This window comes from Oncorhynchus masou, chromosome 5, assembly GCF_036934945.1.
Source record: "Oncorhynchus masou masou isolate Uvic2021 chromosome 5, UVic_Omas_1.1, whole genome shotgun sequence".
In the NCBI taxonomy this organism is placed as follows: Eukaryota; Metazoa; Chordata; class Actinopteri; order Salmoniformes; family Salmonidae; genus Oncorhynchus; species Oncorhynchus masou.
The window spans coordinates 6,510,692-6,535,015 of NC_088216.1; the positions used below are offsets into that span (position 1 = coordinate 6,510,692).

General features: G+C 39.9%; 2 protein-coding genes across 2 annotated transcripts in view; one reads left to right on the forward strand and one right to left on the reverse strand.

The window, feature by feature from the left end:
• The window catches only part of LOC135531669 (coiled-coil and C2 domain-containing protein 1A-like), a 301,157-nt gene that overhangs the window by 250,042 nt on the left and 26,791 nt on the right, over window positions 1-24,324 (forward strand).
• Window positions 7,079-15,833, reverse strand: LOC135525236 (pancreatic secretory granule membrane major glycoprotein GP2-like). Its single transcript, XM_064952961.1, has 9 exons — window positions 15,773-15,833; window positions 13,475-14,125; window positions 12,781-13,185; window positions 11,713-11,918; window positions 11,369-11,520; window positions 9,802-10,047; window positions 9,412-9,571; window positions 7,666-7,741; window positions 7,079-7,534 (listed from the first exon to the last, which is right to left on the reverse strand). Exons 1-9 carry the CDS (start codon window positions 15,831-15,833, stop codon window positions 7,515-7,517), a joined length of 1,977 nt encoding a protein of 658 aa, XP_064809033.1. The 3' UTR covers window positions 7,079-7,514.

Sequence of the window (24,324 nt, forward strand, 5' to 3'; positions counted from 1 at the left end):
GTTCTGTACCTATCCAGAATAATGAATGGAGGTAGTTCTGTACCTATCCAGAATAATGAATGGAGGTATGGAGGTAGTTCTGTACCTATCCAGAATAATGAATGGAGGTAGTTCTGTACCTATCCAGAATAATGAATGGAGGTATGGAGGTAGTTCTGTACCTATCCAGAATAATGAATGGAAGTATGGAGGTAGTTCTGTACCTATCCAGAATAATGAATGGAGGTAGTTCTGTACCTATCCAGAATAATGAATGGAGGTATGGAGGTAGTTCTGTACCTATCCAGAATAATGAATGGAGGTAGTTCTGTACCTATCCAGAATAATGAATGGAGGTATGGAGGTAGTTCTGTACCTATCCAGAATAATGAATGGAAGTATGGAGGTAGTTCTGTACCTATCCAGAATAATGAATGGAGGTAGTTCTGTACCTATCCAGAATAATGAATGGAGGTATGGAGGTAGTTCTGTACCTATCCAGAATAATGAATGGAGGTATGGAGGTAGTTCTGTACCTATCCAGAATAATGAATGGAGGTATGGAGGTAGTTCTGTACCTATCCAGAATAATGAATGGAAGTATGGAGGTAGTTCTGTACCTATCCAGAATAATGAATGGAGGTAGTTCTGTACCTATCCAGAATAATGAATGGAGGTATGGAGGTAGTTCTGTACCTATCCAGAATAATGAATGGAGGTAGTTCTGTACCTATCCAGAATAATGAATGGAGGTAGTTCTGTACCTATCCAGAATAATGAATGGAGGTATGGAGGTAGTTCTGTACCTATCCAGAATAATGAATGGAGGTATGGAGGTAGTTCTGTACCTATCCAGAATAATGAATGGAGGTAGTTCTGTACCTATCCAGAATAATGAATGGAAGTATGGAGGTAGTTCTGTACCTATCCAGAATAATGAATGGAGGTATGGAGGTAGTTCTGTACCTATCCAGAATAATGAATGGAGGTATGGAGGTAGTTCTGTACCTATCCAGAATAATGAATGGAAGTATGGAGGTAGTTCTGTACCTATCCAGAATAATGAATGGAGGTATGGTGGTAGTTCTGTACCTATCCAGAATAATGAATGGAGGTATGGAGGTAGTTCTGTACCTATCCAGAATAATGAATGGAGGTATGGAGGTAGTTCTGTACCTATCCAGAATAATGAATGGAGGTATGGAGGTAGTTCTGTACCTATCCAGAATAATGAATGGAGGTATGGAGGTAGTTCTGTACCTATCCAGAATAATGAATGGAGGTATGGAGGTAGTTCTGTACCTATCCAGAATAATGAATGGAGGTATGGAGGTAGTTCTGTACCTATCCAGAATAATGAATGGAGGTATGGAGGTAGTTCTGTACCTATCCAGAATAATGAATGGAAGTATGGAGGTAGTTCTGTACCTATCCAGAATAATGAATGGAGGTATGGAGGTAGTTCTGTACCTATCCAGAATAATGAATGGAAGTATGGAGGTAGTTCTGTACCTATCCAGAATAATGAATGGAGGTAGTTCTGTACCTATCCAGAATAATGAATGGAGGTATGGAGGTAGTTCTGTACCTATCCAGAATAATGAATGGAGGTATGGAGGTAGTTCTGTACCTATCCAGAATAATGAATGGAGGTAGTTCTGTACCTATCCAGAATAATGAATGGAGGTATGGAGGTAGTTCTGTACCTATCCAGAATAATGAATGGAAGTATGGAGGTAGTTCTGTACCTATCCAGAATAATGAATGGAAGTATGGAGGTAGTTCTGTACCTATCCAGAATAATGAATGGAGGTAGTTCTGTACCTATCCAGAATAATGAATGGAAGTATGGAGGTAGTTCTGTACCTATCCAGAATAATGAATGGAGGTATGGAGGTAGTTCTGTACCTATCCAGAATAATGAATGGAGGTAGTTCTGTACCTATCCAGAATAATGAATGGAAGTATGGAGGTAGTTCTGTACCTATCCAGAATAATGAATGGAGGTAGTTCTGTACCTATCCAGAATAATGAATGGAGGTAGTTCTGTACCTATCCAGAATAATGAATGGAGGTATGGAGGTAGTTCTGTACCTATCCAGAATAATGAATGGAAGTATGGAGGTAGTTCTGTACCTATCCAGAATAATGAATGGAGGTAGTTCTGTACCTATCCAGAATAATGAATGGAGGTATGGAGGTAGTTCTGTACCTATCCAGAATAATGAATGGAGGTAGTTCTGTACCTATCCAGAATAATGAATGGAGGTATGGAGGTAGTTCTGTACCTATCCAGAATAATGAATGGAGGTAGTTCTGTACCTATCCAGAATAATGAATGGAAGTATGGAGGTAGTTCTGTACCTATCCAGAATAATGAATGGAGGTATGGAGGTAGTTCTGTACCTATCCAGAATAATGAATGGAAGTATGGAGGTAGTTCTGTACCTATCCAGAATAATGAATGGAAGTATGGAGGTAGTTCTGTACCTATCCAGAATAATGAATGGAGGTATGGAGGTAGTTCTGTACCTATCCAGAATAATGAATGGAGGTAGTTCTGTACCTATCCAGAATAATGAATGGAGGTATGGAGGTAGTTCTGTACCTATCCAGAATAATGAATGGAAGTATGGAGGTAGTTCTGTACCTATCCAGAATAATGAATGGAAGTATGGAGGTAGTTCTGTACCTATCCAGAATAATGAATGGAGGTAGTTCTGTACCTATCCAGAATAATGAATGGAGGTAGTTCTGTACCTATCCAGAATAATGAATGGAAGTATGGAGGTAGTTCTGTACCTATCCAGAATAATGAATGGAAGTATGGAGGTAGTTCTGTACCTATCCAGAATAATGAATGGAAGTATGGAGGTAGTTCTGTACCTATCCAGAATAATGAATGGAGGTATGGAGGTAGTTCTGCACCTATCCAAAATAATGGGGTTAAATACATGTAAAACAAAACACATATTTGCTGAGCGTTCTTATATCTACTAGATAAAGGACAGACAATTCAAAATAGTATTATAAATAGTATAGTAAAATAGTATTATAAATAGTATTATAAATAGTATAGTAAAATAGTATTATAAATAGTATAGTAAAATAGTATTATAAATAGTACAGTAAAATAGTATTATAAATAGTATTATAAATAGTATTATAAATAGTACAGTAAAATAGTATTATAAATAGTATTATAAATAGTATAGTAAAATAGTATTATAAATAGTATAGTAAAATAGTATTATAAATAGTACAGTAAAATAGTATTATAAATAGTATTATAAATAGTATTATAAATAGTACAGTAAAATAGTATTATAAATAGTATTATAAATAGTATAGTAAAATAGTATTATAAATAGTACAGTAAAATAGTATTATAAATAGTATAGTAAAATAGTATTATAAATAGTACAGTAAAATAGTATTATAAATAGTATTATAAATAGTATAGTAAAATAGTATTATAAATAGTATAGTAAAATAGTATTATAAATAGTACAGTAAAATAGTATTATAAATAGTACAGTAAAATAGTATTATAAATAGCATAGTAAAATAGTATTATAAATAGCATAGTAAAATAGTATTATAAATAGTATAGTAAAATAGTATTATAAATAGTATAGTAAAATAGTATTATAAATAGTATTATAAATAGTATTATAAATAGTATTATAAATAGTATAGTAAAATAGTATTATAAATAGTATAGTAAAATAGTATTATAAATAGTATAGTAAAATAGTATTATAAATAGTACAGTAAAATAGTATTATAAATAGTATAGTAAAATAGTATTATAAATAGCATAGTAAAATAGTATTATAAATAGCATAGTAAAATAGTATTATAAATAGTACAGTAAAAGAGTATTATAAATAGTATAGTAAAATAGTATTATAAATAGTATTATAAATAGTATAGTAAAATAGTATTATAAATAGTATAGTAAAATAGTATTATAAATAGTATTATAAATAGTATTATAAATAGTATAGTAAAATAGTATTATAAATAGTACAGTAAAATAGTATTATAAATAGTATTATAAATAGTATAGTAAAATAGTATTATAAATAGTATAGTAAAATAGTATTATAAATAGCATAGTAAAATAGTATTATAAATAGCATAGTAAAATAGTATTATAAATAGTATAGTAAAATAGTATTATAAATAGTATAGTAAAATAGTATTATAAATAGTATAGTAAAATAGTATTATAAATAGTATAGTAAAATAGTATTATAAATAGTATAGTAAAATAGCATTATAAATAGTACAGTAAAATAGTATTATAAATAGTACAGTAAAAGAGTATTATAAATAGTATAGTAAAATAGTATTATAAATAGTATAGTAAAATAGTATTATAAATAGTACAGTAATAGTATTATAAATAGTATAGTAAAATAGTATTATAAATGGTATAGTAAAATAGTATTATAAATAGTATTATAAATTGTATTATAAATAGTACAGTAAAATAGTATTATAAATAGTATAGTAAAATAGTATTATAAATAGTATTATAAATAGTATAGTAAAACAGTATTATAAATAGTATTATAAATAGTATAGTAAAATAGTATTATAAATAGTATTATAAATAGTATAGTAAAATAGTATTATAAATAGTATTATAAATAGTATTATAAATAGTACAGTAAAACAGTATTATAAATAGTATAGTAAAATAGTATTATAAATAGTACAGTAAAAGTGTATTATAAATAGTATAGTAAAATAGTATTATAAATAGTACAGTAAAATAGTATTATAAATAGTACAGTAAAATAGTATTATAAATAGTATTATTATACTGTCTTTTGTTGCAATTTATTATGCGTTTCTATGGTCTATAGGCCAAATTAAATATTTATATATTTTTTTACCACTTTCCTCTCCCCAATTTCGTGGTGTCCAATTGTTAGTAGCTACTATCTTGACTCATCGCTACAACTCCCGTACGGGCTCGGGAGAGACAAAGGTTGAAAGTCATGCGTCCTCCGATACACAACCCAACCAAGCCGCACTGCTTCTTAACACAGCGCCATCCAAACCGGAAGCCAGCCGCACCAATGTGTCGGAGGAAACACCGTGCACCTGGCAACCTTGGTTAGCGCGCACTGCGCCCAGACCGCCACAGGAGTCGCTGGTGTGCAATAAGACAAGGACATCCCTACCGGCCAAACCGTCCGTAACCCGGACGACGCTAGGCCAATTGTGTGTCGCCCCACGGACCTCCCGGTCGCGGCTGGTTACGACAGAGCCTGGGCTCGAACCCAGAGTCTCTGGTGGCACAGCTGGCGCTGCAGTACAATATTTTATGAAATATTTTTCGGGATATCTAAAGGGGTCCCCAGGATATGCTAACCTCTCACCATTACAATAACAGGGGAGGTTAGCATTATATATCATACCCCCAAGACATGCTAACCTCTCACCATTACAATAACAGGGGAGGTTAGCATTATATATCATACCCCCAAGACATGCTAACCTCTCACCATTACAATAACAGGGGAGGTTAGCATTATATATCATACCCCCAAGACATGCTAACCTCTCACCATTACAATAACAGGGGAGGTTAGCATTATATATCATACCCCCAAGACATGCTAACCTCTCACCATGACCAATAACAGGGGAGGTTAGCATTATATATCATACCCCCAAGACATGCTAACCTCTCACCATTAGAATAACAGGGGAGGTTAGCATTATATATCATACCCCCAAGACATGCTAACCTCTCACCATGACCAATAACAGGGGAGGTTAGCATTATATATCATACCCCCAAGACATGCTAACCTCTCACCATTACAATAACAGGGGAGGTTAGCATTATATATCATACCCCCAAGACATGCTAACCTCTCACCATTACAATAACAGGGGAGGTTAGCATTATATATCATACCCCCAAGACATGCTAACCTCCCACCTTTACAATAACAGGGGAGGTTAGCATTATATATCATACCCCCAAGACATGCTAACCTCTCACCATGACCAATAACAGGGAGGTTAGCATTATATATCATACCCCCAAGACATGCTAACCTCTCACCATTACAATAACAGGGGAGGTTAGCATTATATATCATACCCCCAAGACATGCTAACCTCTCACCATTACAATAACAGGGGAGGTTAGCATTATATATCATACCCCCAAGACATGCTAACCTCTCACCATTACAATAACAGGGGAGGTTAGCATTATATATCATACCCCCAAGACATGCTAACCTCTCACCATGACCAATAACAGGGGAGGTGAACATGTCTTGGGAGAATGGGACAAAATACTAAACTTTTGACTACATTATTTATAATAATCTTCAGGGGTGTCAATAGTTTAACCCCTACCATTTTGAGAGAAAAAAAAGATTACTTGTTAAACAAAATCTCTTTCTCTGAGCAATTGTATTAGTATAAAAAAATATAATTTCCCTTTTTTTTACATTAAATATAGCTTAGTATTTGAATGATTTTTTTTAAACAGTCATTATTGCTCATCTTTATCGTTTCAGGCCCCACTGTATGTGCAAATTGCATGTTTCTATGATCGGCAGTTAACTTGAGAAGAAGAAAGGTCCTCAAAAAACTGTAGGATCTAAACTTTAAAAACCCAGTGATCTTTCTAGCCAGAGGGGATTTTCATAATCTCATAGTATTTGAAAATCAATATTTTTTTTGAAAATGTTAAAACTTTTGATGTCATCAGGTAGAACTTTATATATTATTTTCTACAAAACGTTGAGATTTGCAGTTTTGACATATGTAGACAATGGTATTGTTCTGGAGATAATGAAAATGAGGTCGAAAATTGGTGGAATTGCCCGTTAATTATTGAATTAATAAAAAAGTATTTGTAAATCTGCTGTTGTTGTGTCGTGATGATGCAGACTTCTACCAGTGTTTCTGTGGTAATACTGACACCTACTGGTTCATTATTGTCATGACTGATCCCACAGAGAAAGAACTCAACTATAGCAATAGTACACTACATGCCCAGTACATTATTCAAACATTAATACATTAATACATATATTTATCATTTATATTTTATTAACACTATTAAATTACTGCACATACAAAGCATTTTAGAGCAATAGGATGAAATGATATTATAGCTGCAGTTTAAACAAGAAAAGGGAGATGTTTGTGTTGATATAATCACAACTAAATGTCCATGTATTTTCACGTTACAAACGTTACAAATTAGTGGCCAGCACATACACTTTCTGGCCTCAAGCCTTAGTTAAAGGTTCAACAATGAAATTGTGTTGGTTCAAATAGAAATATTTTCCCAATTATCCTAGTCGTAAGAAAAATATTAAAATATCCTTAAAATATCATTATTTATAACTGGATGTATGTAAGATATTAAATATGAAATGGCTTGGTTTAGGACATAAATGATGTATAGGTGAGATAGGTTTATGAACTTTACATTAATCATTTAGATAACTGGATTCATCGTTTAGGATACAGGAAGCATGACAAGTTCAATCTTCATTTTGGGACCCTGAAAGTCAAAAACAAATACACTGTTAGTTATTTAGTTACTTAGTTACCTGAGTGTCCATCACTGACATTAACATAATTTGTTTGATTGACATCTACTATTGGTTTTGATTGATAAGAGGTCGTACTCACAGGTGATTGGTCCGATGGTGAGGGGTTCGAGGGGGACAGAGGGGGTGACAGAGCGGTATTTCCTTTTGGTGCACACCTGAGGAGAGAGACGAGAAGGAGTCAGAGAGACCAGACACAGACAGAGAGACGAAAAAGAGTCAGAGAGACCAGACACTGAGACAGAGAGACGGGACGGAGTCAGAGAGACCAGAGACTGAGACAGAGAGACGAGAAGGAGTCAGAAACCACCACACACAAACTGAGTGAGACCAGAGAGAGTCAGAGGGACCAGACACTGAGACAGAGAGACGAGAAGTCAGAGAGACCAGACACTGAGACAGAGAGACGGGACGGAGTCAGAGAGACCAGACACTGAGACAGAGAGACCAGACACTGAGACCAGAGAGACGAGAAGGAGTCAGAGAGACCAGACACTGAGACAGAGAGACGAGAAGGAGTCAGAGAGACCAGACACCGAGACCAGAGAGACGAGAAGGAGTCAGAGAGACCAGACACTGAGACAGAGAGACGAGAAGGAGTCAGAGAGACCAGACACCGAGACCAGAGAGAGTCAGAGAGACCAGACACTGAGACAGAGAGATGAGAAGGAGTCAGAGACCAGACAATGAGACCAGAGAGAGTCAGAGAGACCAGACACTGAGACAGACGAGAAGGAGTCAGAGAGACCAGACAATGAGACCAGAGAGAGTCAGAGAGACCAGACACTGAGACAGAGAGACGAGAAGGAGTCAGAGAGATCAGACACTGAGACAGAGAGACGAGAAGGAGTCAGAGAGATCAGACACTGAGACAGAGAGACTCAGGAGAGTCAGAAACCACCACACACAAACTGAGTGAGACCAGAGAGAGACCACAGACTGAGTGAGACCAGAGAGAGACCACAGACTGAGTGAGACCAGAGAGAGACCACAGACTGAGTGAGACCAGAGAGAGACCACAGACTGAGTGAGACCAGAGAGAGACCACAGACTGAGTGAGACCAGAGAGAGACCACAGACTGAGTGAGACCAGAGAGAGACCAGACTGAGTGAGACCAGAGAGAGACCACAGACTGAGTGAGACCAGAGAGAGACCACAGACTGTGAGACCAGAGAGAGACCACAGACTGAGTGAGACCAGAGAGAGACCACAGAATGAGTGAGACCAGAGAGAGACCACAGACTGAGTGAGACCAGAGAGAGACCACAGAATGAGTGAGACCAGAGAGAGACCACAGACTGACTGAGACCAGAGAGAGACCACAGAATGAGTGAGACCAGAGAGAGACCACAGACATGGTGAGACCAGAGAGAGACCACAGACTGAGTGAGACCAGAGAGAGACCACAGACTGAGTGAGACCAGAGAGAGACCACAGACTGAGTGAGACCAGAGAGAGACCACAGACTGAGTGAGACCAGAGAGAGACCACAGACTGAGTGAGACCAGAGAGAGACCATAGACTGAGTGAGACCAGAGAGAGACTACAGACTGAGTGAGACCAGAGAGAGACCACAGACTGAGAGAGACCACAGACTGAGTGAGACCAGAGAGAGACCACAGACTGAGTGAGACCAGAGAGAGACCACAGACTGAGTGAGACCAGAGAGAGACCACAGACTGAGTGAGACCAGAGAGAGACCACAGACTGAGTGAGACCAGAGAGAGACCACAGACTGAGTGAGACCAGAGAGAGACCACAGACTGAGTGAGACCAGAGAGAGACCAGACAGAGGGGATGAGTCAGCGGGAAAGATGCAGGACTCACTGGAGTGCAGGAGGAGCTCCTCTGGTCACACAGGCTGAGTCTGCAGTGCAGGAAGACGTCCCGGTAGTCCCCCTGGTACAGGAACAGCAGAGCAGAGAAGCGAGCCCTGAGGGACGAGCCGCTCTCCTCCACCCTCACCTGACGGAATTCAGTCGGACATCTAGGAAACAGGGAGGGTCGGGGTTTAGGTTAGATAACGCAACAAAAATACACAAACATTAGGGTTCGGTTCCCAGACACAGAATAAGCCTGATCCTGGAGTTTAAAGCATATTCTCAATGGAGAAGCTCCATGTAAAGTGTTGTTAGTCCAGGACCAGACTTCATCTGTGTCTGGGAAAACCTCCTCCATATGTCCCTTGACTATAAACCCAGACACCTGCACACATACTTGTTCTGAATGATGTAGTATCGCATGATGTCTTTAGGGTCGGGGGATTGAGTGGCATAGCAGTCCTCCAGAACCACCACGAAACGCTCCGTCTCGGACTCCTCTACGGACACACCCACGTGCAGCACGGAACCCACCGGCAAGGTGACTCCGCCCGCTGGGTAAGCCTTTGTGAAGTTGTTGCTGTGGTACAGAGTCATGTTGGAGCCCACTCTGGAACCCTTACCGACGTTGGAACCCTTCAGCCTGTCAAATGGGCCAATAGGAGATTTGGTTTTGTTAGATTCCAAATAAACAGAGTAGATCACTCACAGACGGTTTAGTAAAGCTGAAACCAAGTTTATTCACCCACTGGGTCATACAGTAGCATAAGGCAACGACATGTTTCCACTAGTGGTAGTATATATATATATATATATATATATAGACCCCAATGTGGGTGGAGCATCCTCCTTCCCTCTAAACATGACATGTTTATTCTGGGCAGGAAGTTAAGTGATGCAGGCAATAAACTGTTCCTTCTCCGTTAACATGACCTGACCTCCATTCCTCACTAACCCACATGTCTCCATCCTTATCAGTTCCTGCAACCATGTGATTGCCTTTCCTTTACTCAATACATTCCAAGCTTAACTGCCTCCACCACAAACATTCCTCCAACAGATAACCATTAACATCTGGTGTAGACACCTGACTATGGTATTCAATATCTGACGTTTAGGAGTCAGAACCCATCAGTTAAGAGATGCAGTCAGAGTCGCTCTGGATAAGAGCGTCTGCTAAATTACTTAAATGTAAATGTAATGGTGAAGGACAAAGAAAGAGCCTTGGGTGAGAAATGTACTTTACAGGCTCAGTAAAATGAATCGTTAATATTATTATTTATAATAATTATAATTAAAATAGTTCTAATAAAAATAATAAATACACGTTATTGTTGAAACACTTTTCAAGACACTCAAAGTCACTTTAGATAGGCAAGATAAGAAATTATTATTATTATAGTTTTAACACCATTACACAGCCAGCTTCAACTGAGTATCCTGGTGGAACAACCAGAACAACCAGTAGTGTGATGAGTGGACAGAGGAGGTGATAAACTCTTAACTAGTTACCTAAAGGATCATCAAGAACCACGGGTTTGGAGTATAAACTGTCCACGCATGAACAGAATACTGACAGTCTGACATTTGTTGGCCCGCATTGTTTTACATTGTGCTACATTATATTACATTGTGTTACAGGGTTTGGTTTTAGAAGTGGGGGGGGGCAATAATTATTATCATTTTTAAATCCAGTCGTACAAACACTCCAAACAGCCCCCCCGTCCCATGTCCCCCCCGTCCCATGTCCCCCTCCCGTCCCATGTCCCCCCCGTACCATGGCCCCCCCGTACCATGTCCCCCCCGTCCCATGTCCCCCCCCCGTCCCATGTCCCCCCCGTACCATGTCCCCCCCCGTACCATGCCCCCCCCCGTACCATGTTCCCCCCCGTCCCATGTCCCCCCACCCCTGTTGTGTTACATTGTCCATGTTCTACAGTGTTTACTGTAACGTCTCCACTTACAACAGGTAGGGTTTGATGGCCACATCCAGGCTGGTCTCTGATTCCAGAGGGTAGGCACAGGAGAAAGGCACGCTCACGGGTCGGCTGAAGGACACGGCGTGAACGTGGTAGATGAATAAACTGTTGGAAAAGATGGCGTCAGTTCCGTTTGTCTGGTGAAAGGGGGAAAAGGGAAGGAGATTAGAAGCCAGGAGAGGACCTCTCACCAGTTCTCACAATAATACCATTCTTGGACTATTTCAGTTCATCTGTTCATCATTTTCTGTTGATGGCAACATGTCTCACAGCAAGTGCTCTCTGTTGAATGTTTCGGTGAGGAACGGGGTGAAAGGGTCTGTTCTCACCACCAGAGTGTTTCCGCAGGCGCCCTCGGTGCGCTCCACCTGGTACCATACCATGCCTCCACGCTCTTCGTGAGCGTTACACCGGGGGTCGGCCAGGTTAGCGGTGGTGGCGTCCAGACCAGCGGCCTCCAGGTTAGTCCTGTTGAGACCCACCTGTACCAGGCTCTGCCCACATACTACCTCTGGGTGCAGCAAAACAGGCTGATCTGTAAGAGAGGAAGAGAGAGACAGAGGGATGAGAAACAGGCTGATCTGTAAGAGAGGAAGAGAGAGACAGAGGGATGAGAAACAGGCTGATCTGTAAGAGAGGAAGACAGAGACAGAGGGATGAGAAACAGGCTGATCTGTAAGAGAGGAAGAGAGAGACAGAGGGATGAGTAACAGGCTGATCTGTAAGAGAGGAAGAGAGAGACAGAGGGATGAGTAACAGGCTGATCTGTAAGAGAGGAAGAGAGAGACAGAGGGATGAGTAACAGGCTGATCTGTAAGAGGAAGACAGAGACAGAGGGATGAGTAACAGGCTGATCTGTAAGAGAGGAAGAGAGAGACAGAGGGATGAGAAACAGGCTGATCTGTAAGAGAGGAAGAGAGAGACAGAGGGATGAGAAACAGGCTGATCTGTAAGAGAGGAAGACAGAGACAGAGGGATGAGAAACAGGCTGATCTGTAAGAGAGGAAGAGAGAGACAGAGGGATGAGTAACAGGCTGATCTGTAAGAGAGGAAGACAGAGACAGAGGAATGAGAAAAGAAAGAGTGTTATTCAAGAACCCCAAATGAAAAGAAGGAATTTCAAAAAAATAAATAAAAAATATATAAAAATAATAATAATTTCTAAATGGTTCTTCGGCTGTTTCCAGAGGATAACCCTTTTTGTTTCCAGGTCGAACCCTCTAGGGAAGGGGTTCAACTTGGAACCCAATAGGGTTCTACCTGGAACCAAAAAAGGGTTATTCAAAGGGTTCTCCTCTGGGGGCAGCCGAAGAACCCTTTTCGGTTCTAGATAGCACCTGTTTTTCTAAGAGTGTACAGTACATAGGTCCTCAAGCAGGTGTTTTCTGAGAACTCACCTGGCCTCTCACACCGCCAAGTGACCCCATCGGTGCTCACGCAGGTCTCCCCCGCTCGGCAGGAACCACACATTGCTTTAGGCGTAGTCGTGGCAACCTGCGACTGTGTTGTTGTTGTGGTGGTGCTATTGTTGTCTACTGGTGTTTTTGTCGAGGTGACAACATCTACTGGTGATTTTGTCGTAATGGTAATATTTACGGATGTTTGTGTTGTCATGGTGATCTTAACAGGTGTTTGTGTTGTTGTGGTGTCTTTTACAGGTGCATTTGTTGTCTTCGTGACCTTTACAGGGGTTTGTGTTGTCGTGTTGACCTTTACAGGTGCTTTTGTTGTTGTGGTTGTTGTTGTTGTGGTGGTTGTTGTTGTTCTGACTGGTTTTGGTGTTGTGGTGGGAGCTGACACATCTGGAACAAGGAGTTAAACAGGAGACAGTTACGAGGGAACATTCATCACTCATGTTTTGAAAGAACTAGTATGCTGGTATTACCAGAATCAATATGAATGAATGGATGAATATGCTGAGTGCTGTTGATATCTAGGGCCATAAGAAGAACATCATGGTGTATATAACCAGCTGGTGAATGACTAAGCAGTAAACAGTTTAAAAATAAATACAATAACTTCAATTCAAAAGGCAGAACAACCACAACAAGCCCCACTCAGAACATGGCAAAGCAGGGGGCAGAACCTTACATGCACAATAGGCGAAGTAGCACCCGGGAGGCATGACGAACTTGTACACAAAGTAGTTCCCAGGACATGCCTTGACGTGGATGGGCTGAGACTGCACCCAGCAGCAGTCCCCATTGAAGCTGGCGCAGACTGCACTCTGGACAATTTCATCCACCTGCTGGGGGGGAGGAAACGCCAGCCACAAGGGAGCCTGGGTGCCGCACTTGAACGAATCCACGCACTTGTCCGGCATGGACACGCTCTGGTTGCCGATGAACATGCGGTAATAGCCGTCCCAGCGGACGTAGCGGTCGCAGTGCTTGTTGCCCACGTGGTTGTTGGTGGAACGCCAGGCGTCGTTCAGGACCGTGTTGATCTTGCAGGGGTTGGCGCACTGCTGGATGCCGTCGACCGTGATGCAGTCCTCCCCGTCAGCGCACTCGTTGAAGCCGCAGCTGAACCGGACGTGGGCAAGGTTGGTGTTGGAGGTGGGGTAGGAGCGGCGGACACGGCGAGGGGCGTGGTGGGCGGCGGTGGCGGTGTGGCCAGGTAAACAGACGAGGCCGTCTCCGGACAAGCCCTTCTTACAGGTGCATGTGATGTCACCTGCCGAGGGGGAGGTGCGGCAGACGGCTTGTTCGTGACACGCCTCGCAGCTGGTGACAATCGTACCTGTGGGAATTTGGGAATATATGGGTTCATCGTCTTTTTAGGTTGAGGTATCATGATACACCTGAGTGGTTTTGATGCTTCCATTTTAAGGTTCTGAGACTAAAGAGCAGAAAAGATACAGAAGTCAGTTGTGTGGTGGGTTATTTAAGCAATAAAGCATGAATATATGTACATGGCCAATATACCACAGCTCAGGGCTGTTCTTAGGCATCATGCATACCACAAACCCCAGTTGCCTTATTGCTATTATAAACTGGTTACCAATGAAATTCGAGAACTAAAAATATATGGTCTGATATACCACGGCTTTCAGCCAATCAGCATTCAGGGCTCGAACCACCCAGTTTATAAATACTATTAAACTCTAGAAAAATACTTAGTAAATACAATAATTAATTCATAATACATGTATCCCTATACTGTCTAACCAAATATATTTGATCTCTTAATATGGCAGACACTCAGTGAGAAAATCTATTTTACAAATTATATATTGTCTGTCATATATAGTATTCATTATTTAATATATGTTATGGAGACACCTACTCATTCAAGGGTCTATCTTCTGTATACCGCCCCTACCTTGTCACAATACAACTGAAACGCATTGAGAAGGAAAGAAATTGAAAGCATTCCAGGTGACTACCTAATGAAGCTGGTTGAGAGAATGCCAAGAGTGTGCAAAGCTCTCATCGAGGCAAAGGGTTGCTACTTTGAAGAATCAAACACTTTTTGTTGGTTACTACATGAGTCCATATGTGTTATTTCATAGTTTTAATGTCTTCACTATTATCCTACAATGTAAAAAAGAGCAAAAATAAAGAAAAACACTTTAATGAGTTCAAACTTTTGACTGGTACTGTAAATATTTTGATGTATTAAATATATAGTATATTTGTGTGTACCTGAGGTACGTCCAGCTGTTGATGTATTAAATATATAGTATATATGTGTGTACCTGAGGTACGTCCAGCTGTTGATGTATTAAATATATAGTATATTTGTGTGTACCTGAGGTATGTCCAGCTGTTGATGTATTAAATATATAGTATATTTGTGTGTACCTGAGGTATGTCCAGCTGTTGATGTATTAAATATATAGTATATTTGTGTGTACCTGAGGTATGTCCAGCTGTTGATGTATTAAATATATAGTATATATGTGTGTACCTGAGGTATATCCAGCTGTTGATGTATTAAATATATAGTATATATGTGTGTACCTGAGGTACGTCCAGCTGTTGATGTATTAAATATATAGAATATATGTGTGTACCTGAGGTACGTCCAGCTGTTGATGTATTAAATATATAGTATATTTGTGTGTACCTGAGGTATGTCCACCTGTTGATGTATTAAATATATAGTATATTTGTGTGTACCTGAGGTATGTCCAGCTGTTGATGTATTAAATATATAGTATATATGTGTGTACCTGAGGTATGTCCAGCTGTTGATGTATTAAATATATAGTATATTTGTGTGTACTAGAGGTATGTCCAGCTGTTGATGTATTAAATATGTAGTATATTTGTGTGTACCTGAGGTACGTCCAGCTGTTGATGTATTAAATATATAGTATATTTGTGTGTACCTGAGGTATGTCCAGCTGTTGATGTATTAAATATATAGTATATATGTGTGTACCTGAGGTACGTCCAGCGCTGGACAGAACCAGTAGAGGCACCAGCAGAGCCACCAGGATCATCCTCAACACGAGTTACTTCTACAGGGGCAGAAACGGGGAACACAACCTGAAGGAAAATACACTGATTATGTTCATCCACACTTTATCCACAATTTACATCTACTGGAAAGTCATTCACGTTTAAATGCAAGTTTGACTTGATTTAATTTGACTGTATCTATACAGGTCATCCTATGGTGATAAAACACGTTTTATTTTCTGTCACAAGACTGCAATTAACCCCGTTACAAAACATCTAATACAATAATATATATTAAGCACGGACACACATTCTCTGGAGGGTATTATAACAACACATCTAATACAATAATATATATTAAGCACGGACACACATTCTCTGGAGGGTATTATAACAACACATCTAATACAATAATATATATTAAACATGGACACATGTTCTCTGGAGGGTATTATAACAACACATCTAATACAATAATGTATATTAAGCACGGACACACATTCTCTGGAGGGTATTATAACAACACATCTAATACAATAATATATATTAAGCACGACACACATTCTCTGGAGGGTATTATAACAACACATCTAATACAATAACATATATTAAGCACGGACACACGTTCTCTGGAGGGTATTATAACAACACATCTAATACAATAATATATATTAAGCACGGACACACGTTCTCTGGAGGGTATTATAACAACACATCTAATACAATAATATATATTAAGCACGACACACATTCTCTGGAGGGTATTATAACAACACATCTAATACAATAACATATATTAAGCACGACACACATTCTCTGGAGGGTATTATCACATTTCAAACTTAGTCAGTGCAGATATATTAATTTCACCAAACCAAAAATAATTTTGTTTAACCATACAGTATGAATAGTGATCTGAGAGGAGTACTGACTTACCAAATGTTGATGCTGACTGCTGGAACACACCTGTAAACGAGGCATTTATACACTGGTTATCGGGGAGGGGGGGAAACGGGTCACATTGTGCAATATTCCCAGGGACAATACCTTACCCTGGGTCCCAGTCTGTTCAGCTCTCATTCCACTCCTTGCCACTCCTTGTCATGATAAACTGTTTGGCAATGACCCCGAGTAAAGGAGTGAAATGTCAGACAAAACTGACTGGATTTCAGACTAACAATAGGTGTGGAAGAGGTTCAATGACAACTATCAATGTTCACACGTAAGGAATGCAACAATCGCCTGATAACCATGGAAACCTGGGCTGTGATTAAGCTAAAGTCTATATGCTCTGTTGGGTGGCATGCCGAATAAATTGGATGTTTTCAAACAAACGAAACAAACTTAAAATAAATCTCCAAAACCTTAAATCAACAGTACAGGTGTGGTGACTGATGGGTAGCATTAGGTCAACACCATATGATATATGAGGTGATTCATGTCTCACAATAACCCAGAGAACAATTTAACATTTGGCTGACTTCTTACCCCCAAGACATGCTAACCTCTCACCATTACAATAACAGGGAGGTTAGCATTATATATATCATACCCCCAAGACATGCTAACCTCCCACCATTACAATAACAGGGAAGGTTAGCATTATATATCATACCCCCAAGACATGCTAACCTCTCACCATGACCAATAACAGGGAGGTTAGCATTATATATCATACCCCCAAGACATGCTAACCTCCCACCTTTACAATAACAGGGGAGGTTAGCATTATATATAATACCAACCAAGACATGCTAACCTCCCACCATTAGAATAACAAGGGAGGTTAGCATTATATATCATACCCCCAAGACATGCTAACCTCCCACCATTACAATAACAGGGGAGGTTAGCATTATATATCATACCCCCAAGACATGCCAACCTCTCACCATTACAATAACAGGGGAGGTTAGCATTATATATCATACCCCCAAGACATGCTAACCTCTCACCATTACAATAACAGGGGAGGTTAGCATTATATATCATACCCCCAAGACATGCTAACCTCTCACCATTACAATAACAGGGGAGGTTAGCATTATATATCATACCCCCAAGACATGCTAACCTCTCACCATTACAATAACAGGGGAGGTTAGCATTTTTTGGGGGAGTATGAAATTTATGCCTTTAACTTTCTTACTCATTATTAACAATTAATTCAGGATTATCTGTAACCATGGTAGCATCCACATGAATGTAGAAGTGTTTAGAAACATATTCTATTCTTATTTACGTTTAAAAGTGACTCCAAAATAACACAATACATTATTTACCATAAATTTCTATTGGGCACAAAATAATCTGAAACACAACAAGAACAAATAGCAAACGCATCCAACTAATGTATGTAGTCATTGTGTGCTATGCATATGGGACTAAATACTTTACTTTTTACTACTTTAATACCCATGTAAGTGAATTTGTCCCAATACTTTCGGTCTCCTAAAATCGGTCGACTGTATACTAAAGGTTCTGTAATTTCTAAACAGTTCACCCGATATGGATGAAAATACCCTCAAATTAAAGCTGACAGGCTGCACTTTAACCTCAACGTTAGCAAATCATTTCAAATCCAAAGTGCCGGAGTACAGAGCCAAAACAACTAAATATGTGTCACTGTCCCGATACTTTTGGAGCTCACTGTCCAGTGTTCTTGTCATTGTTCCCTTTATCATTCAGTTTATTGTCTTCTGTTTGTACTATAGATATGCCTGTTTCAACTGTCTCTCTCACCTAATACATCTCCATTTAGTCTTCTGTTTGTACTATAGATATGCCTGTTTCAACTGTGTTGCTCTCACCTAATACATCTCCATTTAGTCTTCTGTTTGTACTATAGATATGCCTGTTTCAACTGTGTTGCTCTCACCTAATACATCTCCATTTAGTCTTCTGTTTGTACTATAGATATGCCTGTTTCAACTGTCTCTCTCACCTAATACATCTCCATTTAGTCTTCTGTTTGTACTATAGATATGCCTGTTTCAACTATGTCTCTCTCACCTAATACATCTCCATTTAGTCTTCTGTTTGTACTATAGATATGCCTGTTTCAACTATGTCTCTCTCACCTAATACATCTCCATTTAGTCTTCTGTTTGTACTATAGATATGCCTGTTTCAACTGTCTCTCTCACCTAATACATCTCCATTTAGTCTTCTGTTTGTACTATAGATATGCCTGTTTCAACTGTGTTGCTCTCACCTAATACATCTCCATTTAGTCTTCTGTTTGTACTATAGATATGCCTGTTTCAACTGTGTTGCTCTCACCTAATACATCTCCATTTAGTCTTCTGTTTGTACTATAGATATGCCTGTTTCAACTGTGTTGCTCTCACCTAATACATCTCCATTTAGTCTTCTGTTTGTACTATAGATATGCCTGTTTCAACTGTGTTGCTCTCACCTAATACATCTCCATTTAGTCTTCTGTTTGTACTATAGATATGCCTGTTTCAACTGTGTTGCTCTCACCTAATACATCTCCATTTAGTCTTCTGTTTGTACTATAGATATGCCTGTTTCAACTGTCTCTCTCACCTAATACATCTCCATTTAGTCTTCTGTTTGTACTATAGATATGCCTGTTTCAACTATGTCTCTCTCACCTAATACATCTCCATTTAGTCTTCTGTTTGTACTATAGATATGCCTGTTTCAACTATGTCTCTCTCACCTAATACATCTCCATTTAGTCTTCTGTTTGTACTATAGATATGCCTGTTTCAACTGTGTTGTTCTCACCTAATACATCTCCATTTAGTCTTCTGTTTGTACTATAGATATGCCTGTTTCAACTATGTCTCTCTCACCTAATACATCTCCATTTAGTCTTCTGTTTGTACTATAGATATGCCTGTTTCAACTGTCTCTCTCACCTAATACATCTCCATTTAGTCTTCTGTTTGTACTATAGATATGCCTGTTTCAACTGTGTCTCTCTCACCTAATACATCTCCATTTAGTCTTCTGTTTGTACTATAGATATGCCTGTTTCAACTGTCTCTCTCACCTAATACATCTCCATTTAGTCTTCTGTTTGTACTATAGATATGCCTGTTTCAACTGTGTCACTCTCACGTAATACATCTCCATTTAGTCTTCTGTTTGTACTATAGATATGCCTGTTTCAACTATGTCTCTCTCACCTAATACATCTCCATTTAGTCTTCTGTTTGTACTATAGATATGCCTGTTTCAACTGTGTCACTCTCACCTAATACATCTCCATTTAGTCTTCTGTTTGTACTATAGATATGCCTGTTTCAACTGTGTCTCTCTCACCTAATACATCTCCATTTAGTCTTCTGTTTGTACTATAGATATGCCTGTTTCAACTATGTCTCTCTCACCTAATACATCTCCATTTAGTCTTCTGTTTGTACTATAGATATGCCTGTTTCAACTGTGTCTCTCTCACCTAATACATCTCCATTTAGTCTTCTGTTTGTACTATAGATATGCCTGTTTCAACTATGTCTCTCTCACCTAATACATCTCCATTTAGTCTTCTGTTTGTACTATAGATATGCCTGTTTCAACTGTGTCTCTCTCACCTAATACATTTCCATTTAGTCTTCTGTTTGTACTATAGATATGCCTGTTTCAACTGTGTCTCTCTCACCTAATACATCTCCATTTAGTCTTCTGTTTGTACTATAGATATGCCTGTTTCAACTGTGCCGCTCTCACCTAATACATCTCCATTTAGTCACGCTGAATCAGCGGATTAATAACAACAAAAGATCTGACCTGATCCCTTTGTCTTATTCCAAACCCTTTTCTCTTTGCTCTAGATGACCAACAATAGGCAGTTGTCACCATGATGACATCATATCAACTATTCACACTGAGGGAAAGGTGAACTGTTCACACTCATCTAAACACAGACTCAAATGGCACCCTATTCCCTATATAGTGCACTACTTTTGTTTACTAAGATGGTCAAAAGTAGTGCACTAAATACGGAATAGGGTGCCATAAGTAGGGAATAGGGTGCCATTTGAAACGGAGCCATAGTGTTCCACAGGCATTATCCCTCTCTCTATGGCTTATAGACGATACAGCAAGTTCTGTTATTTTGTTTTAGTGTTAAGTACATGCTTGAACAATTTGAGAGCTTGGCATTTCATGTTTAGAGCCCATGTGAATCCACAAAACTCATTAGCACATACTTAAAAAAATGGTTGCAGCCTTATATTTTCAGTCGTGAAGAGGGCATGACAATGCTTCCTCTCTCCTCAGGAAGCTGTATTGGCCCTCAGATCCTCAAAATGTTGTACAGCTGCACCACTGAGAGGATGGTGGCTGGCTACATCACCGCTTGGTAAGGCAGTTATGAAGTTAGCACATACTTAAAAAAAAAAAAACTGTTTCACCCTTACAAGTGAGTCAAATAACCTTAAGCCTGATCAATCAATTAGAACACCTTAGTAAATAACTTACTCAACACCTTAGCAACGGGCCTACGACCAAATATGGTCATGTCATGTCGCCGTCTGTACATACTGAAAGAAACGGGTCCACCGTTCTCATATTAGGACCAACAAAACATATACGAACCCTTTAATGGAGGACGAAGGAAGCAACGCCTCCTGATGATTTAAGCCCTGCTGTTGAGTCACGTTAAACTGTGAAACATTAAGTCGAAAAAAGAATTAGGAAAATAAATGACATGAACAAGATGAAATTCTATCAGAACCTCCGCTTAGGCCTAACTCTGCTTAACCTAAAGTCAACAACAAGACATTGATATAATGACACAACAGACTGATGTAATAGTAAAAAGGTACAGTTCACTTTATTATCTCAGTCGTTAAGATGCAGAAGCTCTCTGTTGTCCCATTGCAGGGCTGTTTGGTTCACTCTGGCCATTTGGTCCCATGGAAGACAAACAGTGAAAATACAAGGTTACCAGTGAGGTGTGTTTGTGTTACGGTTGGGAACTGCCAGGGACCTCACAATATGATATTATCACGACACTTAGGTGCCGATACGATGTATGGCATTTCTTACAATTTTCACGATTGTATAGGTACTATTGTTACACGATACTGTGATTTTATTGTGATGTGATGTTCCAAACATATGGCTCACGATATATCTGATGTTCTGAACATATGGCTCACTATATATCTGATGTTCTGAACATATGGCTCACTATATATCTGATGTTCTGAACATATGGCTCACTATATATCAGCTGTTCCAAACATATGGCTCACTATATATCTGATGTTCTGAACATATGGCTCACTATATATCAGCTGTTCCAAACATATGGCTCACTATATATCAGCTGTTCCAAACATATGGCTCACTATATATCAGCTGTTCCAAACATATGGCTCACTATATGTCAGCTGTTATAAACATATGGCTCACTATATGTCAGCTGTTATAAACATATGGCTCACTATATATCAGCTGTTCCAAACATATGGCTCACTATATGTCAGCTGCAGAGAGACAGGAGATCATGAGAAAATTAGTTTTGATCAGTCATGGAAATAAAAGTGTTGAAAACATGTTGACTCACTATTTAAAGACAAGATGGAGAACAAGATATAGGATGAAACATATTGGAGTTTTGTTGCATCTACAGCCAACTAGCGCTTGCTAATTCTGTTTAGCAAAATAAATGGAATCAAAGTATCAATTTAAGTCAGATTTGGCTGAGTTGATAGAGCATGGCATTAGCAACGTCAAGGATCACGGGTTCAATGTGAATGGAAATGAAAACCAGGAAACATGTAATTGGGTAAAAACACAGTGTGTAAACATGTCATGTTTCTCCCAGGTAGGTCTGACGGCTCCATCCAGGCTGCTCTCTAGGGGACAGACACAGGAGAAAGGAAGGCTCCCTGGTCCAGTGAGGGAGTCCAGCAGCCTCTTAAACCAATAGCTGTTGGAGTAACCAGCCTGGGTGGTGCTAAACCAATAGGCTGTTGGAGTAACCAGCCTGGGTGGTGCTAAACCAATAGGCTGTTGGAGTAACCAGCCTGGGTGGTGCTAAACCAATAGGCTGTTGGAGTAGACAGCCTGGGTGGTGCTAAACCAATAGGCTGTTGGAGTAGACAACCTGGGTGGTGCTAAACCAATAGGCTGTTGGAGAAGACAGCCTGGGTGGTGCTAAACCAATAGGCTGTTGGAGTAGACAACCTGGGTGGTGCTAAACCAATAGGCTGTTGGAGTAGACAGCCTGGGTGGTGCTAAACCAATAGGCTGTTGGAGTAGACAGCCTGGGTGGTGCTAAACCAATAGGCTGTTGGAGTAGACAGCCTGGGTGGTGCTAAACCAATAGGCTGTTGGAGTAGACAACCTGGGTGGTGCTAAACCAATAGGCTGTTGGAGTAGACAGCCTGGGTGGTGCTAAACCAATAGGCTGTTGGAGTAGACAACCTGGGTGGTGCTAAACCAATAGGCTGTTGGAGTAACCAGCCTGGGTGGTGCTAAACCAATAGGCTGTTGGAGTAGACAACCTGGGTGGTGCTAAACCAATAGGCTGTTGGAGTAACCAGCCTGGGTGGTGCTAAACCAATAGGCTGTTGGAGTAGACAGCCTGGGTGGTGCTAAACCAATAGGCTGTTGGAGTAGACAGCCTGGGTGGTGCTAAACCAATAGGCTGTTGGAGTAGACAGCCTGGGTGGTGCTAAACCAATAGGCTGTTGGAGTAGACAGCCTGGGTGGTGCTAAACCAATAGGCTGTTGGAGTAGACAGCCTGGGTGGTGCTAAACCAATAGGCTGTTGGAGTAGACAACCTGGGTGGTGCTAAACCAATAGGCTGTTGGAGTAGACAGCCTGGGTGGTGCTAAACCAATAGGCTGTTGGAGTAGACAGCCTGGGTGGTGCTAAACCAATAGGCTGTTGGAGTAGACAGCCTGGGTGGTGCTAAACCAATAGGCTGTTGGAGTAACCAGCCTGGGTGGTGCTAAACCAATAGGCTGTTGGAGTAGACAGCCTGGGTGGTGCTAAACCAATAGGCTGTTGGAGTAGACAGCCTGGGTGGTGCTAAACCAATAGGCTGTTGGAGTAGACAACCTGGGTGGTGCTAAACCAATAGGCTGTTGGAGTAGACAGCCTGGGTGGTGCTAAACCAATAGGCTGTTGGAGTAGACAGCCTGGGTGGTGCTAAACCAATAGGCTGTTGGAGTAGACAGCCTGGGTGGTGCTGAACCAATAGGCTGTTGGAGTAGACGTTTTGACTGACCTTCATATCTTAAAGTAATGATGGACTGTCATTTATCTTTGCTCATTTGATCTATTCTTGCCATAATATGGACTTACTATGTTACCAAATAGGGCTGTCTTCTGTATACCCCTCCCCTACCTTTTCACAACACAACTTATTGGGTCAAACGTATTAAGGAGGAAATAAATTCCACCAATTACCTTTTAAGAAGGCACACCTGTTAATTCAAATGTATTCCAGGTGACTACCTCATGAAGCTGGTTGAGAGAATGCCAAGAGTGTGCAAAGCTGTCATACGCAAATCAATGCGTTTATGGGCTAACAGAAT